Raw genomic sequence first — 19,033 nt, forward strand, 5'->3', positions numbered from 1 at the left:
ATGACGAGCCATATACATTTATCTTTATGGCTCTGGTTGGAATGAGGAAGTAACCGAAAGTGGCACTGTTGGGTCCGGTCGCTCTATAATAAAAAATACACCATATCGAGGGTTTTGGTGTTGCTCTACAATTTCGAGGTAGCCTACAGTAAGTTAACTGATTGTTTCATTGTTACAAGTTGCACGTGTGTTTGAAGGGAGTTGATAACCGGTCCTGCTGCCGACGACTAGCCAGTTAGCCTATTCATGGGTTTCATCAGGTCCCTTTCCACAGGTGGAATCAAGCACCATGTAGTCTGCATTGATAATCAAGGTGCTTGATTTTATCCACCTGTGGAAAGGGACCTGATGAAACCCATGAATATGACAGCTGATCAGGGTGGCAATACAGTTAAAATGTAGCCTTCACGACACGTGTGGCCTATTAGGAATGAGAATGTGTCGTCACAGCCGTGAGCTGAGCTCCTCCAAACGGAGCTCCTCCCCTGGTTGGAAGGGTGGTCCTGATACCGGGCGGCAAAGAATTGTTTAAGGTCGTGTGTTGTTAACCCGGTAGGTTCTAATTCCGCACAACTTGACAATGATTGGAAATCACTGCTGTGTGAAGAACTGCCCCCGTACCTCTTCTTTGTTTTCCCACTTAAGAACTTACCTAGATAAGAATGCCCTGCACCATTCGTACACTAAACGCGATCATAGAGTTTTGTTTACAAGTGGCAACCGTTGCTAAGAGGAAAAGTCATGCCTTCAGGCACTCCCGGTTATCTTAACTTTGAAACGCTTTTCTTTCTTGGAATTTGCCGTTTTTACTAGATAATACTGCCATTTCCATGGACTTTAGATGTTTAAGAAATGAAACGTGTTCTACTCTGACGTCGACGTGCGCCGAATGCTGGCAGGAACCCTTCGGTCTAGCAGCTATGCGAGTTTTCAGAGGACTGAGCTACCGAAAACAATAGCAGCAAGCTAAAATTAGCAATAAATGTTTGGCTCATATATCGTGAGTACACATAATAAAGGCTGATATTTCAAACGAGCTGTCTAAAACTGGTAAATGTGTTTATATTTATGACTATAAGAGGCCCGACTTTACACTGTAACGTTTTTAAGACAGGTGCGGGGTTGTCTTAAAGTTGCGAGGAAAATTAAGCCTACATTTAAGATCTTTGTTTTCAAGAATACCATTTGTTCTTAAGTCTTTATTCATGAATATCGAATCTTCTTAAATTTGCTCTTAAGACAAAAGATAAGAAGAAAGCACCACTTAGGAAGTATTTTTGTCTTAAAAAGGCTTCGTGAATCCGGCTCCTCGAGGCTTGTAGATCCTGCACCCAACCACAGCAGAAAGTCTCATAACTTTCTAACGACTTGTGGCTTTTGAACTCTTGCATAGTGTAGTAACTTTGGATGCTGGAGAGCTTATCCAAATATCGCTGCTTTGCGCTTGGTATAAGCTTGTCCTTGTACGGTCCTTGTAGACAAGAATCTAGACTACAGTTTTGATGAGTCTCTAAACGCGACTCTTCGGAAGGCGTTGCCCCTGGCAACCAATGATACACCCTTCCAAGATGGAGGATAGGCTCAGCCCCCTCCCAAATTGTCACGTGCTCGCTCATTCCTAATACTCGATACAAATGTAATTCATGACATAGGCCTAGATGAAAACCGGTTATTTTGTACAGTCAAGATCACTCAGCTCCTGTAAAGCTGTTGTTTTATCATTCTGACCCACTATATAGCCTGCAGCTGGTGGACCTGATGGATTACATGGAGAAACTAAATTACTACGCACAGAAGACCCAAGTCCAAGTGCAATATGTGGAGATGGAAGTGTCAGGTCCGGACCAGATTAAAACGTAGGTTGTCGAGCTAGGCCTAGCTGCCTGTTAAACGTTTCTCGAGGTTGGCTATTTGAAAGACAACATGGCGGAGCGTGTAGGCCTATTTGAACAGTACAATTATGTTCTTGAAGGTTTACTGTACGGGCTGTAGTGAATGGCACATCTTACCCAGAGGGAATCGGTAAAACTAAGAGAGAAGCCAAGGAAAATGCCGCCCAGCTGGCCTTTGAAAACCTGCAGCTCGTGGAGAGCAGTGATTTTGTAAGATAATTACATTCATTTTTGTTCACAAAAATATGTCTGTCACAGTATTGAGAATATTGAATAGGCCTAGTTAGTGTCATGGAATCATCTTAAATCAAGTGGTATGAGAAATATTAACAGATCAAGTCAAATGGCCAATGGCAGCAGATGTTAGGCCTAATCTAATTTTACCACCTAAGGTCAGATTGATCTTGTGTGTTGTAGGTGGTAAAATTGGATTAACATGGTTATTGTTGAGTTTCTTGACTTTTGTACAGAATACTTTGACAACATCACAGACATCAGAGATCCCTTTCAGTTACCAGTGTTGGCTGAATAAACACATGATGACGACCCGAGTGATTTATAAGACAGTTGAATCGATAAGACTGGGCTTCGTTAGCACACCATCGTGAGTATGAAACAAATCTTTTCTATTAAATCTGCCCTAAAGCATGCAATACACTTCCTTGTCAAGATGGCCTGCTTTACTTGACAGCAAATATGTTGTCATAGGTGCTGCTGCAAGTATGTTTCTGATGATGGTAAATCATACCCTGAGGCTTATGGGAGTTCTATGAAGGAGGCCAGAGAAAAGGCTGCAAGGCTTGTTTACGAAGAGATCTTAAAAGAGGAAGGGGTAAACACTGTCTCTAAAATATGTATGGTATTTTATAGGAAACCATGTAAGGATGAATATTCTAGCTTTTTCTCATGTCTCTTATTATGTGCATTCACTGTTTCTTTTAGGTCATAGAGGGCAATTGTAATGGGCATAACTCCAGACAACAAGAGGCATCAAACCATAGTGTCTCTGATCTAAGGTACCGTATGGTGTTGATTTCGAACACTGTTAAGGGCCGTTCACACCAAGGACGATAGCTATAACGATAACTATAAACAAATATCACTCTCGATAATATGAATGATTATGTTCACTTCATACATAAACTAATGATACTGACATGAGGGACGACATTGTTGGAATCACTTTCAGACCTATTTTGAGAATGATAAGAATATAGCAGCCAATCAGAATCCATCACATTTTAGCCATCACATTCATTAACACGAAGAGAGACTTTTATTTTATTTTTGGTCAGCGTGGACACTTTTATCCTTATGGTTATGGTTATAGTTATCGTTTCATTCTTGGTTTGAATGCCATTTTATTTCCCAAAAAAGACCCAGAGAACTAGTGAAACTCCGAGTGTCACAGTTGATCACCATCAGTGGTAGTAAATGTTTCAGATTCAAATTGCTCACTGTTAAATTTAAAAATTGTATTGTTTTTATTTGTATGTCGCTTTGGACAAAACATAACAATAACCGTAACCATATACAGACAGAAACATGCTTTCTTTGTGGGCCACTTTAAGTGTGCATCTAATCCTGTCAAACCATTAAACTATAAACAGATGCTCAGTTGTAAATACTAACATGTGTAATGCACTTGTCATTTCATGTTCCTCCCTCATACAGCAATAAACTTGAACATATGATGATTACGCCTACAAAAGATCTCAGCAGTGATATTCACCAGGATAACTTCATAGGGATATTGAGCAAATATTGTCAGCAGCGGGAACTGACACATTATTTTATGGCAGTGGAGCATAAAATGCATCCTCTCAACCCTGAGTAAGTTGAGATACAGTGAAACCCTTACTGAAGCATTTCAAATGTTGTTGGAACTCATCAGTTGTGTGAATTGTGTGAATCATCTCTGTGAGTTGAAGCTTCCAAAAGCCTGTTTTATACACTAACAAACTACATAGTATTCATCTACAGGTTTATTTACAAAGTAGTAATAGGTCGGGTCGAGTATCCAGAAGGCTGCGGTAAGACGATCAAATTGGCAAAGCAGCATGCTGCTCAGCTGGCATTGAGTAAGATTCAGGACCAGCCTCAATGTCACAGTCAGGTAAACTTTCATCATTGTGGACTTCAATGTTGTAATGTTGTAATGTTTTCCGAATGCAGCAGAAAGTTTCACTTACATGAATGGGTCTTCCCTATGTGAAATGCCAAACAAATGAAGATCGCTGTGAAAGGCAACAAGTTTGTGCCTGTTAGCATCTTTCATATCGTACAGCCGGTATGTTCTAGCCTGAAGAGCCATACCCACTGACTCTATACAGTCATGGCTGAAAGTGTTGGCACCCATGCTAAAGTTGACTAAAAATTTCACTGTCTCAACTTACTCAGGGTTGGGAGTAATAAAATGAGGAAATATCCAACCTTTAAGGACACTACTCCTCTTTGTGAGTGAATAATGTATCTTAACGTAACGTAAATAAATAAATGTTTTCTTTAAAATACTGGGGTTATAAGTATTGGCATGGGAATTTAACACATAGGTTTAGCATAGAAGCAGGCAGAGTTTTATTTTTTATTATTTGTGGGAATTGAACACATAGGGTTAACATACAGGTGCCAATATTTATGACCCCAGTATTTTAAGGAAGAACATTTATTTATTTATGATACATTTTTCATTCACAAAGAAAATTGGTATCCTTAAAGGTTGGATATTTCCTCATTTTATTACTTAAGGCATTAAGATCAATTTCCAAAAGATGATTTTATGTCCTTTTAGTCAACTTTAGCATGGGATGCCAACACTTTCAGCCATGACTGTACATGATGTGATTGGCCCGATATAAGTTACAGCAGATTACATTGGTCTATGTAGCAGAGTCTTCTAAGATGCAGTTGGCTTTCCTTAGTGTTGCCTTGTCATGCAGTGATGTTAGTGACTGAAGAGTGTGGCCAATGATTTAAGAATGTGTACATGATGCTTTGGAGGTCTTTCTTATTTTTGATTTAGAGGTAGTGAAACCAGCATATCACATAGATGTCACTGTCATTGGTTTAAAGGATATTACGCTTAAAACCCACCCAAGACTAATTAAGAAACATAAGAACAACCCTTTTGAATAATTCATGTGTCTGGTAAATTTATGACTCTGTGAAGATAGCACTTTTTTTTTTACTGGACGCTTTAAATGTATTTAAACCATCCGCTTCAGAAGGTGCGTTTCAGATTGTTAAAAAGGGCTCATTGTTAAGTTTCTTTTCTCTTTTCGCCATGTAAAATTAGTCCCTTTAGGTTAGGTTAATGGAGGAGCCATCCACTTTGCATCAGGGTTCTATTGACTCTGTTGGGACTTTTTTTTTCAATACACAATGACCGGTAGACAATGCATTATCCCACATACCATGGAAAGTCAGGTAATTCCTTATATCCTACATTTACCTTGTATGTTTACCTCAGGTTTCAAGCAACTCAAGTCTTTCTGAAGATGATTCACTAACCCATAACATAGAGTGAGTATAACACAGTGATAAAAATCTAGCAGCCAATCAGAATTCATCACATTTTAGCCATCACATTCATTACGTAACACGAGGAGAGACTTTTCTTTTATTTTTGGTCAGCGTGGACACTTTTATCCTTATGGTTATAGCTATCGTTATCAGTATCGTTCTTGGTTTGAATGCCATTTTATTTCCCCCAAAAAACCCAGAGGAACTAGTGAAACTCAGTGTCACAGTTGATCACCATCAGTGGTAATAAACAAACAACATTTCATATTCAAATTGCTCACTGTTAAATTTAAGAATTGTATTGTTTTTATTTGTATGTCGCTTTGGACGAAAGTGTCTGCCAAATCCCATAACAATAACGATAACCATATTATACAGACAGAAACATGCTTTCGTTGTGGGTCACTTCATCAAGTGTGCATCTGTTATCCTGTCAAACCATTAAACTGTAAACAAAAGCTCAACTGTGATACTAACATTTGTAATGCACTTTTTTGTAATTTCCCGTTCTTCCCTTGTACAGCAATAACCTTGAACATATGAAGGTTACGCCTACAAAAGATCTCAGCAGTGATATTCACCAGGATAACTTCATAGGGATATTGAGCAAATATTGTCAGCAGCGGGAACTGACACATTATTTTATGGCAGTGGAGCATAAAATGCATCCTCTCAACCCTGAGTAAGTTGAGATACAGTGAAACCCTTACTGAAGCATTTCAAATGTTGTTGGAACTCATCAGTTGTGTGAATTGTGTGAATCATCTCTGTGAGTTGAAGCTTCCAAAAGCCTGTTTTATACACTAACAAACTACATAGTATTCATCTACAGGTTTATTTACAAAGTAGTAATAGGTCGGGTCGAGTATCCAGAAGGCTGCGGTAAGACGATCAAATTGGCAAAGCAGCATGCTGCTCAGCTGGCATTGAGTAAGATTCAGGACCAGCCTCAATGTCACAGTCAGGTAAACTTTCATCATTGTGGACTTCAATGTTGTAATGTTGTAATGTTTTCCGAATGCAGCAGAAAGTTTCACTTACATGAATGGGTCTTCCCTATGTGAAATGCCAAACAAATGAAGATCGCTGTGAAAGGCAACAAGTTTGTGCCTGTTAGCATCTTTCATATCGTACAGCCGGTATGTTCTAGCCTGAAGAGCCATACCCACTGACTCTATACAGTCATGGCTGAAAGTGTTGGCACCCATGCTAAAGTTGACTAAAAATTTCACTGTCTCAACTTACTCAGGGTTGAGAGTAATAAAATGAGGAAATATCCAACCTTTAAGGACACTACTCCTCTTTGTGAGTGAATAATGTATCTTAACGTAACGTAAATAAATAAATGTTTTCTTTAAAATACTGGGGTTATAAGTATTGGCATGGGAATTTAACACATAGGTTTAGCATAGAAGCAGGCAGAGTTTTATTTTTTATTATTTGTGGGAATTGAACACATAGGGTTAACATACAGGTGCCAATATTTATGACCCCAGTATTTTAAGGAAGAACATTTATTTATTTGTGATACATTTTTCATTCACAAAGAAAATTGGTATCCTTAAAGGTTGGATATTTCCTCATTTTATTACTTAAGGCATTAAGATCAATTTCCAAAAGATGATTTTATGTCCTTTTAGTCAACTTTAGCATGGGATGCCAACACTTTCAGCCATGACTGTACATGATGTGATTGGCCCGATATAAGTTACAGCAGATTACATTGGTCTATGTAGCAGAGTCTTCTAAGATGCAGTTGGCTTTCCTTAGTGTTGCCTTGTCATGCAGTGATGTTAGTGACTGAAGAGTGTGGCCAATGATTTAAGAATGTGTACATGATGCTTTGGAGGTCTTTCTTATTTTTGATTTAGAGGTAGTGAAACCAGCATATCACATAGATGTCACTGTCATTGGTTTAAAGGATATTACGCTTAAAACCCACCCAAGACTAATTAAGAAACATAAGAACAACCCTTTTGAATAATTCATGTGTCTGGTAAATTTATGACTCTGTGAAGATAGCACTTTTTTTTTTACTGGACGCTTTAAATGTATTTAAACCATCCGCTTCAGAAGGTGCGTTTCAGATTGTTAAAAAGGGCTCATTGTTAAGTTTCTTTTCTCTTTTCGCCATGTAAAATTAGTCCCTTTAGGTTAGGTTAATGGAGGAGCCATCCACTTTGCATCAGGGTTCTTTTGACTCTGTTGGGACTTTTTTTTTCAATACACAATGACCGGTAGACAATGCATTATCCCACATACCATGGAAAGTCAGGTAATTCCTTATATCCTACATTTACCTTGTATGTTTACCTCAGGTTTCAAGCAACTCAAGTCTTTCTGAAGATGATTCACTAACCCATAACATAGAGTGAGTATAACACAGTGATAAAAATCTAGCAGCCAATCAGAATTCATCACATTTTAGCCATCACATTCATTACGTAACACGAGGAGAGACTTTTCTTTTATTTTTGGTCAGCGTGGACACTTTTATCCTTATGGTTATAGCTATCGTTATCAGTATCGTTCTTGGTTTGAATGCCATTTTATTTCCCCCAAAAAACCCAGAGGAACTAGTGAAACTCAGTGTCACAGTTGATCACCATCAGTGGTAATAAACAAACAACATTTCATATTCAAATTGCTCACTGTTAAATTTAAGAATTGTATTGTTTTTATTTGTATGTCGCTTTGGACGAAAGTGTCTGCCAAATCCCATAACAATAACGATAACCATATTATACAGACAGAAACATGCTTTCGTTGTGGGTCACTTCATCAAGTGTGCATCTGTTATCCTGTCAAACCATTAAACTGTAAACAAAAGCTCAACTGTGATACTAACATTTGTAATGCACTTTTTTGTAATTTCCCGTTCTTCCCTTGTACAGCAATAACCTTGAACATATGAAGGTTACGCCTACAAAAGATCTCAGCAGTGATATTCACCAGGATAACTTCATAGGGATATTGAGCAAATATTGTCAGCAGCGGGAACTGACACATTATTTTATGGCAGTGGAGCATAAAATGCATCCTCTCAACCCTGAGTAAGTTGAGATACAGTGAAACCCTTACTGAAGCATTTCAAATGTTGTTGGAACTCATCAGTTGTGTGAATTGTGTGAATCATCTCTGTGAGTTGAAGCTTCCAAAAGCCTGTTTTATACACTAACAAACTACATGGTATTCATCTACAGGTTTATTTACAAAGTAGTAATAGGTCGGGTCGAGTATCCAGAAGGCTGCGGTAAGACAATCAAAGTGGCAAAGAAGCAGGCTGCTCAGCTGGCATGGAGTAAGATTCAAGACCAGCCTCAATGTCACAGGTAAACTTTCATCGTTGTGGACTTCAATGTTGTAATGTTGTTTTCAGAATGCAGTAGAAAGTTTCACTTACATCAATCAAAAAATGAAAATCGCTGTGAAAGGCAACAAGTTTGTGCCTGCTGGCATCTTTAATATCATACAGCAGTTATGTTCTTCCCTGACGAGCCAGACCCACATCAAGATGTAGGGGTCTGGGAACTCACCATAGGCAGGGCTCAGTCGGAGGGGTGGGATAAACGGTTCTCTTTCAAATTCCCTCTCCGCACAATAGGATAGAGTTACAACCAATCTTCTCGTTTTCAAGTAGCAGGATGGTCGCAATGTTAACCTGCTCTTTTATGTCCAATTTGATCAGAAACCTTTTTTTTATTCACTGAAAAATAAAATACTGTTTTTTCTATGCAGTGCATTATCCCATTTTCAGAGCGGCAGATTAAATTTACGAACGCACCCAATGAATATCGTTCTATCACGCTAAAACATTGTTATGGGAGGGGGGGGGAGTTGGGCTTGATACGGGTTCGGGCCCGAGAATTCTGAAAACCTATCGGACCGGGCCTGGCTGGTGTTCCACCCCCTTGGGCCAGGTCCGGGCTCGGGCCCAGATAATAGGCCCGTGCAGGGCACTAACATACAGCAAACATCACCTCACCATCCACAGCTGCCTGTGCCCTGAATACACTGAAAAAAAATGTGATCTCTGGACAGCCCAGGCACCAAAACAGCAACAAAATCTTCTTGGAGCATAAGAACATAACAAACTGATCCAGTCAATCACTGACACGATGCGTGTATAGGAGAGGTTAGGTTAGGTTAACTTTATTGTCCCCTCAGGGAAACTTGTCTTGCACTCAAGTATACAAAAATACACAAAGGACACAAGAAACAAAAAATACACAAAGGACACAGAAGGCTCCATGCCAGAAGCAAAAAAAACAAAACAAAACAAAAAAGTCACAAATGCCTATCAACCATTTATGCGCAATAGAGCAAATTGTGCAAATTTTGGAAGCGTATTGCACTGGGGGTAAAATATTTTTTTTGTCCTATTGGACTGGATAAAAGGGGACTCTTAGTCTTTTGCCTGACGGAAGAACTTCAAATAATAAATGGAGTGGATGATTTTTACGGTCCAATATAGTACTTGCCTTTTGAATGATTTGCTTTTCATAAAGGGTAAGCAAGGGTACCTGTGGACAGCCAATCAACTTCCCAGCCACCTTCACAATTTGGCTGAGGTTGTTTTTGTCCCTAACACTGATGGCTCCATACCAGGCAATAAAAGAAAAGGTGAGAAGTGAGAACAGATTCTATAAAAGACTTGTAAAATAAAGACAACATAACCTTATCGACATTAAACAAGTTAGCTTCCTAAGGAAGTACAAACACTGACCAGACCTTAGTCTCTCTGGTTTTCACCTTCTCCCTTTTAAGCAGAGATCTATACACAGGAGAGAGATGGATAGCGCAGTGATCAGAGGAGCCTAGAGGGGGGCGAGGGGAGGCCTTGTAAGCCTCCTTTATTGAGCCATAGCGCAGATCCAAAATCTTATATTTTCTTGTTGGGCATGTGACGTATTGATGGAGATTGTGTATGTATACGACAGTCACAAATATCTGGGGAAACTCTCTAGGGAGATAGAAAGGGCGAACAGAGACAGACTACAGTTCGATGTCGGCTGTGCATATTGACTCCCTAACGGTGATGTTGTTAAAGAGTTTCAATTTCACGGGAGGGGTGAGCAAGCTCTCTGTTTTGTTTGAACATCAACAGAAGTGATGTTACTCAACATTAGAGCACCTTTAACTTACTGTACACTACAGATATGAGGTAGACTTACCAAGAAGTAAGTTATGAACCGCATTACACCATTTATAAAATCAAAGCTGTGTAGGCCTATGTACTTTTCCATAGACTGTATTAGAACCCTTTTAAAGGGATATTCCGCCATTTTTGGAAATACGCTCATTTTCCACCTCCCCTCGAGCAAAACAATCGATATTTACCTTGTTCCCGTTCATCCAGCCATTCTGTTAGTCTGGCGATACAACTTTTAGCTTCAGCCTAGCATAGATCATTGAATCGGATTAGACCATTAGCTTCTCGCCTGCTAGCATTTAAAAGTGACTAAGATTTCTGGTAATTTTCCCATTTAAAACGTGTCTCCTCTCAAGTTAGAAAGTGCAATAAGACCAACTGAAAATGAAACCTGGCGTTTTTCTAGGCTGATTTGACATGGAACTACACTCTCATCTGGCGTAATAATCAAGGCAACTTGTAAACTACTGGCACTACTACTGCTTGTTGTCTATTACCTCGTTTCGACCGCAGCGGTGCCGGTGCTGGTGCCGTGCCGGTGCCCAATCTCGAACTGGTTCTGCGTGTTTCGACCGAACAATGACAGGTGCTGGTGCCAAAAAGCCAGCACCGGCACGGCACCGTGAAATTGCTGGTCCCAGAGTTTGGGCTGTTACGTAATAAGGGTCGTGGCACCATGGCAACAGTAAATATACTGAACTGTCGTTTAAAAATGAGCGTAGCACTCTAGAATCTTTGGTTAACACTACGGTATGACGTTAGCAAAAGCTGACGTTAAACTAAATTAGCCTACGTAAGCTAGCAGGCTAACGGTATAAAATAGTTTCACTGACAGCTAATATCTCAGACCAGACGTTATAAGTGGGTACAACAATGGTATAACCAGATAGTAAATCGTTTATTTTCAATCTACTTTAAACTAATCCAAGCTAAATAACGTCACACAAATGGCATTTCAACCGATTCAGCAGTCATTTACCGATATCGGCAGCCATGTTTTTTTTTTGTTTTCACAGCTGATTCAGACGTGCGTCGGCATAGTAACACTCCACTCTAGTAACATTCTGCTCCGTGCTGAACCCTATGGAAATGCGTGCCGGTGCTGGTGCCGGTGCTTTACCAGAACCAGCTCAACGTCAGCACCGGCACCAGCACCGGCACAGCCCTGGTCGAAAAGAGATATATGGGGACTATTTTCAGATGCTGCTTACGATATCACTGCGCCTATGGTACGTTTGCAAGTTGCCTTGATTATTACGCCAGATGAGAGTGTAGTTCCATGTCAAATCAGCCTAGAAAAACGTCAGGTTTCATTTTCAGTTGGTCTTATTGCACTTTCTAACTTGAGAGGAAACACGTTTTAAATGGGAAAATTACCAGAAATCTTAGTCACTTTTAAACATGAAGCTAGCAGGCGAGAAGCTAATGGTCTAATCCGATTCAATGATCTATGCTAGGCTGAAGCTAAAAGTTGTAGCCTATCGCCAGACTCACAGAATGGCTGGATGAACGGGAACAAGGTAAATATCGATTGTTTTGCTCGAGGGGAGGTGGAAAATGAGCGTATTTCCAAAAATGGTGGAATATCCCTTTAAGTAGCCTAAACGTTTTCACGTGGTCAAGTCATAAAGGTGCAACTGTCTGCCATCATCTGTGGGATATGTAAACAAGGACCTAGAAAACATCAGTCAAGTGGATTAGTTCAACTAATTTTAGAGCATGGGTGAATTAACCATGTAATTTTGATTATGACCAGCTTTTCTGATTTGCAGCTTTAAGCGACGTAGCCTACCTTTGAAATCACCATGAGTCATGCTGATGTTCCCGGAGCATTGCGATTCTGCAATCGCCACGCTAAAAATAGGCTACACTGTAGACCACTGAGCAAAGTAGCTGACAGCCTATGCCATTTTGTTCGACAGTTTTCGATTGAGTAGCCTACGTCTTGACATTTCTTCCTGGTTCCAACGAATCGAATCAGTTGACGAATTTATTTTAATTTTGGCTATACTGTCTGCCTAATGCGGTCATCTGACACCGTACGCCCCGAATGTGAATGTGTTGAGGAATCGAAACCGAAACTAATGTGGGTTACTGTTAAATAAACTCATTCAGGTCCCGTTCGGTGTATGGTGGAGCTGTATTTTCCTGGTGCTTTAATGCGACTGTTAAATAATAGTTCGATATAATAGCGCGATCTAATTTCTCACTCGACAATGAGTTCGGAGGAGAAAATACTTTCTTACTTGAAGGGTTGTCCAACAGGTGCAACCTACAGTGCTTTACAGATAGCCAAAGCAGTGGGACTGGATAAAAAAGAGGTGAACAGACTTTTGTATAGTCTCAGGAGTACGGACCAATTGCATGGGTCAGATGATTGCCCCCCTAAGTGGTCCTTACTCACGACAAAAAAGGTAGATACACCTGAAGTGTCAAAAAAACTACTGTCAAAAGAGGAACAGGACTCAATAATGACACTTTTGAAGACCAACGCAGATGGAAAAGGAATGACTGCAGGAGAAATATCTAAAAACTGCAACCAGGAGCGCAAGTCTGTTAAAAAATTACTTTATGACCTGCATGAAAAGGGCAAAGTGGAAAAGTTAACCGGAAAACTCTGGACACTCACTGTAAGTGGCAGCGAAGACTCAGACAGGTAAGGTGGAGGACATTGTTCAGAACTCATCACCATCATGATGATGATGTAGCCTAACCTATGACGATTTGTGATTTTCAGTGACTTTGCAGAGGATCCCAATGATAAACCAGCGTCAGGTTTAAGGTAGGTCAGGTGTGACTTATCCAGCACCAAATAAGCTAGATATTGAAGCTGATATGAGGTGAAGTCATATTTAACATATTTCTCCTTTTTCATTTCAAAGTATCTCAAGGGATTTTGAACTTGTCAAAGAACTCGGTGAGGGAGGTTTTGGATATGTTTGTCAAGTGAAGCACAAAATGGATGGCAAGTTCTACGCAATGAAGATAGTTGAATATGACCGGTAAATATGTAAATAATAGGTTTTTTTATATTGTCTAATGAATCTGTGTCCTATTGATAAAAAAAAAATTCATGATTTTGTCATCCTAAGGGATGCAGAGCGTGAGGTTCAGGCCCTGGCTGAGTGTGACCATGCAAACATAGTTCGATACTTCACAGCATGGCCTGGGGAGTTCAACCGGACAGCTTTTGGTGTCCACAGCACATCTGAACAATCATCATCCGATTCTCAGTAAGAATGATCAATATTTTTTCCAGCTGAAGTGTATTGCTAGGTTTATTCATAGAGACTATGATAATTATTTTGATGTCATGCATATATTTCAACAGAACCAACACTGACGATGAGAACAGTGAATTAACAAGTGATGGTCACTCTTCACTTGAATCAAAGAGCAGTAGGCCTACCACAAATTCCAGGTAAATATGCCTCCAGTTGCTCATGCCACTTCTAGCCTAAATAGTTTTACCCATACACCATCAGGGACTCTACACAGGCCATCACAATTTGTTTGTGCAGTGAATGTACTCTTCCAGTGCTGGAGGAATGCTAAAATATGTTTTTGATCTTTTATTATTCCTATTTAGTTTCATTACCTCCGCCAAGGAGGTTATGTTTTTATTGGGGTTTGTCTGTTTGTCTTTCTGTTTGTTTATCTGTCTGTCTGTCTGTTTGTTAGCAAGATAATTCAAAAAGTCATGGATGGATTTTGATGAAAATGTCAGGGAAGGTCAGAAATGACCCAAGGAAAAAACATTACATTTTGGGAGTGATCTGTATCACCGTCGGGATTCCAGAGGCGTTTATGTTTTTTGTTTAGCGGTGTAATGGCATGGTATGGCCACGTGGTGGCGATTTGAATAGTTTAGATTCAAATGTATGACAACCTAGGAAGAACAATACAGGCGGAGGCCTGCAGAGTACTTTTCTAGCTATTATTATTTTGCATATTTGTCAGGTGTTTACAATATAGTTTGCAATGTAACTGTTCCATTGTTCTCTCTGTCAGAAGAGGGAAGTATTCTTGGCTGTTCATTCAGATGGAGTTCTGTGAGAAAGGAACTCTTCACAGCTGGTTAGAGGACAGGAACTTTGGGAAGTCACAGAGGACCAGGGAGGATGCTCTTAAGGTGTTTCAGCAAGTTGTCTGCGGAGTGGAGTACATCCATTCAAAAGGACTCATTCACAGAGACCTGAAGGTGATAATGAGTGTCAGAACATTCTCTGTATACTGAGCAAACATGTTAGTTACAGTTTGTGCAGTGGAATCATTCAATGAAATAGGCAGTCAACTATGAATTCCACTGGATTATTGTTACAGATATGAGTTTAATCAAATAAGCTTTCTGTGAGCATGTAGAATGTATGTGATCTTGCACTTCAGTCAGTGACATATGGTGCCAAAGCTCATGTTGAGTTTACATTTTTATTCAGTGTTTTGTTCCGTGACTTCAAGTGAATTTATGTTAGCCTAGTTGTGACAATAATGCTTTTTTGTGCTTCAGCCTGAAAATATATTGTTTGCGAAAGACTACACTGTCAAGATTGGAGACTTTGGGCTGGTGACATCACTAACAAACCAGAATGGTGGCATGATGAAAAGGACAAAGGGCAGAGGAACACCCTCCTACATGAGCCCTGAACAGGTAAGCTATAAAGCACACCCAGACTCCCCAGACTAATGTTCAATCTTAAAAGATTGAGCTTAGTATGTTGATAGCTAGACTAGCCAACTCAAGCCAATAACACTGATTGATTATTTTAACCAGACTTAGGGCGTACTCACACTAGGCAATTCGTACCATACCCGAGTACACTTGCCCCCTAAAGTCCGGTTCGTTTGACCAGTGTGATCGCTTCATTCCGTACCGGGTGAAACGTACCTAGTGTGAGTGTGCCCTTAGTCACCTCCTCAAACAGAGAATTGCTTGTATTGTCAGTGGAGCCTGCATAGTCACAGGTCATATAGTTACAACCCTGCTGAAAAAAACAGCAAGAAACCAGCTTAGGCTGGTAGCTGGTTTTAGCTGGTTTTAGCTGGTCTTTGCTGGTCTTTGCCCAAAACACAGTTATTATTGCTGGTCTTTGCTGGTGTAGCTGGTTAGGCCACCAGCTAGACATGCTGGCGTGACCATCTGAGGAAGCTGGTCGTGCTGGTGTGACCAGCCTGTCGTTTGGGATACAACTGGTTTAAGATGGTCATGCTGGTGACCAGCCTGTCAAGCTTGACAAAGATGGTCAAGCTGGTTTTCTAGAATAACCAACATAAGCTGGCGTGGCCAGTAAAAACCAGCAATGTAGACCAGCAACACCAACTAAAATGACCAGCTTAAGGTGGTACGACAATCAAAACCAGCTGAATTACCATCATAAGCTGGGTAAACCAGCTGAAGGTGTGTTTTCGCGAGAGTTTTGCTGGTCTAGCTGGTTAACCATCAAAGGGTGGTCAAATAAGCTGGTTAACAAGCTGGTCAACCAGCAAACCACCTTTAGCTGGTCAGGCTGGTTTTTTCAGCAGGGAAGTGACTGATAGATACAGTACCCTCCAGAATTATTGGCACCCTTGGTAAAAGTTGACTAAAAATAGGTATAAAAAATAATCTTTAAGTGATTTATTGTACTCCCACAATGAAAACAATGAGGAAAAATATACCCTGCAAGGCAAGCAAATTTATTCTGAGAAAAAGGAAAATCTCATAAAGAAATAAATATTTTTAACAAAAACAGCTTGCTCACAATTATTGGCACCCCTGAAACATATTATGTACAACATTTAACAGGAGCATTTTCCTATGTAAATGCAACGTTTTAAAGTAAATCAGAGTGTCTGTGAACTTTCAGAAGTAGTTCATGACGTTCTTTTTCACTATGGTATGAAAATGAAGTCCCTCAGAGGCTAAATCCTCTAGTCATTTTTCAACATTGGAGAGACAAGAGAATACACTAAATTGAAATAAAAAGAAATTGTGTTGACATTTGTAAGTAAGAGAATGTCTATGGAAACTAGGTATTTAGTTGAAAATGCCTATATTTCCAGTTAAAATGATGACTAAAAGGTTCTAATCATCTGGAAATGTGGCAAACATGCTTGGACAAAGACCCATGGCTAGTTTGCTCCCACGCACAGTATGGAGGATGGTATGATAGGCAAAAAAATCCATAAGAACCACTGTTGAGAGTTACAGACAAAGCTATCATCTTGGGGTCACCAAGTTCCCCCAAAAAATCTTCAAAAGTGACCTCACTGCTAATAGATTATTTAGACAGCATGTCAGGTTAAAGCCAGTAGAGTCATTTAATGAACAATGTAAATGGCAGGAGTTACTGAATGGTACCATGACATGTCTGGGAGTGTGGTCCATTGTCAGATGAAAATAAAATTATGCTCTTTTGCTAAAAACACTTAAGGTGTCTTTGGCGTACATAGAAGAATGACTATACTAAAAAGAACCCCATGCCTAATCAGAATTATGGTGGAGGGGCTGTGCTATTGTGGGGCTGTTTTAATTCCCAAAGGCCTTGGGAACCTAATTAAGGTGCATGGCATCATGAACACCAAGAAAAACCTGAACATTTTCGAAGGAAATCAAACAATCTCTGCCAAGGCCCTAAAAGTTGGTCATGATTGGATCATTCATCAGGTCAATGAACCAAAACAAATGCACAGATCAAAACAAATATGGTTTACTGAACACAAAATCAAGCTTCAGACATTGCCATAGCAGTCCCCTGATCTAAACTCCATAGAAAAACAGTGGGATGAGTCAACAAGAAGAATGCACAAGTGTGGACCTAGCAATCTGGACGATCTGGGGAGGTTTTGTAAAGATGAATGGTCTTAAATCCCTCACTTTGTATTCTCAATCTTTATGGGGTGTCAGAGAAGAATATTACATGCTGTTTTGTTGACAAAGGGAGGTTTAAGAAGGTATTACAAGTAGGGGTGCCAATAATTGTGAGTGACCTGTTTTTATTAAAAACATTTATTTCTTTATGAGATTTTCCTTTTTCTCAGAATAAATTTGCTTCCCTTGCAGGGTGTATTTTTCCTCATTGTTTTCATTGTGGGAGTACAATAAATCACCTAAAGATTATTTTTTATACCTATTTTTAGTCAACTTTTACCAAGGGTGCCAATAATTCTGGAGGGTACTGTATGTGATTGACTGACTGATTGATTGATTGATTGATTGATTGATCTTTGTTTCAAAGCAGGATCAGAGGAAGTATGATGAAAAAACAGACATATTCCCTCTGGGGTTGATTTGTTTTGAGCTTCTGTGGAAAGTATCATCAGGCTCTGAGAGGGCAAAGGTAAGGTACCTTTGTCATCATATTGGCAAATTGACAGTTTGCTTTAGTGTAAATAGCTCAGTTAATGTAATGAAGGTTAACAGATTTGTCTACTTGATGTTATGTTGACTTTGTTATTGTGGAAACTTGCAGATATGGCCTGACTTAAGGAATCAAGTATTTCCAGATGAGTTCTGCTGCACTTATTCCTCTGAGGTGAGTTTCTGTTCTTCTTATGGTTGCTGACTACACCTACAGCTCCTTCTATACTTCATCTCATGTCATTTCTGTTATTTGTTTGTTTGTTTTGTCAAACATTTCAGCATAAATTAATCAGCAAGATGCTCTCCAAAACAACAGAAATGAGACCAGCTGCTGCAGAGATAGCCAGATTCATCAAACATTTTCTCCTGAGTGAGACAGGGATGCTAAATCAGAAAACTGTGTGACTTTTCCTGAACTGAAGTTGCTGTAAGGCCTCCTGTAGCACTTAAAGGAGAATTCCGGTGTGAAATTGAGCTTAACTGTACCGAAACATGTTAAGGTGTACTCACACGTGTTTTAGACGCACTTTCACTCACCCCCAGCATTCCGAACTCCTCCGTTTTCAGCCTAGCTTACAGTAGGCTTGAATCTATTAGATTGGGCATTACGTAGCCTATGCAGCTAAATCGCTATTTTTAAACCATTAAAAAGGTTCCAAGTAACTCCACACTGCATTGGTAGACTTCTGTGGGTCCTGACATTTAAAACGAGATACTGAGAACTTTGGAAATGCACAGGAAGTTTATTAAAAAAAGACTGTTTACAAGCAGTGCCTTCATAGAATCTCTCCGCTGGGCGCCATCTTGGAATCAAGTCGCGATAAGCCGACTGACGAGCACGAACGAACAGGAAGGACAGGGGAACATATTGCTAAAGTAATTCCATAGGAAATATATAGTTATACTGTCTATATGAGCATGATGAGTAACAAAGCTCAAAATGTTTGCAATATGTCCCCCTGTCTTTCCTGTTCGTTTGTGCTCGTCAGTCGACTTATCGCGACTTCACCACAAGATGGCGCCCAGCGGAGAGATTCTATGAAGGTACTGCTTGAATAAACAGTCTTTTTTAATAAACTTCCTGTGCACTTCCAAAGTTCTAAGTATCTCGTTTTAAATGTCAGGACC

At 39.8% G+C, this 19,033-nt stretch overlaps 1 protein-coding gene across 1 annotated transcript; it reads left to right on the top strand.

Moving 5' to 3' along the window:
• The first annotated feature begins 6,296 nt into the window (after positions 1–6,296).
• pkz (protein kinase containing Z-DNA binding domains) lies at positions 6,297–18,349 on the top strand. Its single transcript, XM_062518956.1, has 13 exons — positions 6,297–6,379; positions 7,733–7,785; positions 8,309–8,467; positions 8,618–8,746; positions 13,304–13,348; positions 13,449–13,568; positions 13,659–13,799; positions 13,898–13,987; positions 14,578–14,767; positions 15,074–15,214; positions 17,781–17,882; positions 18,015–18,077; positions 18,185–18,349. Exons 3-13 carry the CDS (start codon positions 8,325–8,327, stop codon positions 18,308–18,310), a joined length of 1,290 nt encoding a protein of 429 aa, XP_062374940.1. The 5' UTR covers positions 6,297–6,379; positions 7,733–7,785; positions 8,309–8,324; the 3' UTR covers positions 18,311–18,349.
• The last annotated feature ends 684 nt before the right edge of the window (positions 18,350–19,033 follow it).

Source organism: Sardina pilchardus, chromosome 18 (genome assembly GCF_963854185.1).
Source record: "Sardina pilchardus chromosome 18, fSarPil1.1, whole genome shotgun sequence".
Classification (NCBI taxonomy): domain Eukaryota; kingdom Metazoa; phylum Chordata; class Actinopteri; order Clupeiformes; family Clupeidae; genus Sardina; species Sardina pilchardus.

Coding starts and splice junctions, on each gene's coding strand:
- pkz (XM_062518956.1), top strand. CDS start 8,325: ATGAAGGTTACGCCTACAAAAGATCTCAGCAGTGATATTCACCAGGAT. Junction 13,988..14,577: donor AGGCCTACCACAAATTCCAG/GTAAATATGCCT, acceptor TCTCTCTGTCAG/AAGAGGGAAGTATTCTTGGC. Junction 17,883..18,014: donor CAGGCTCTGAGAGGGCAAAG/GTAAGGTACCTT, acceptor GGAAACTTGCAG/ATATGGCCTGACTTAAGGAA.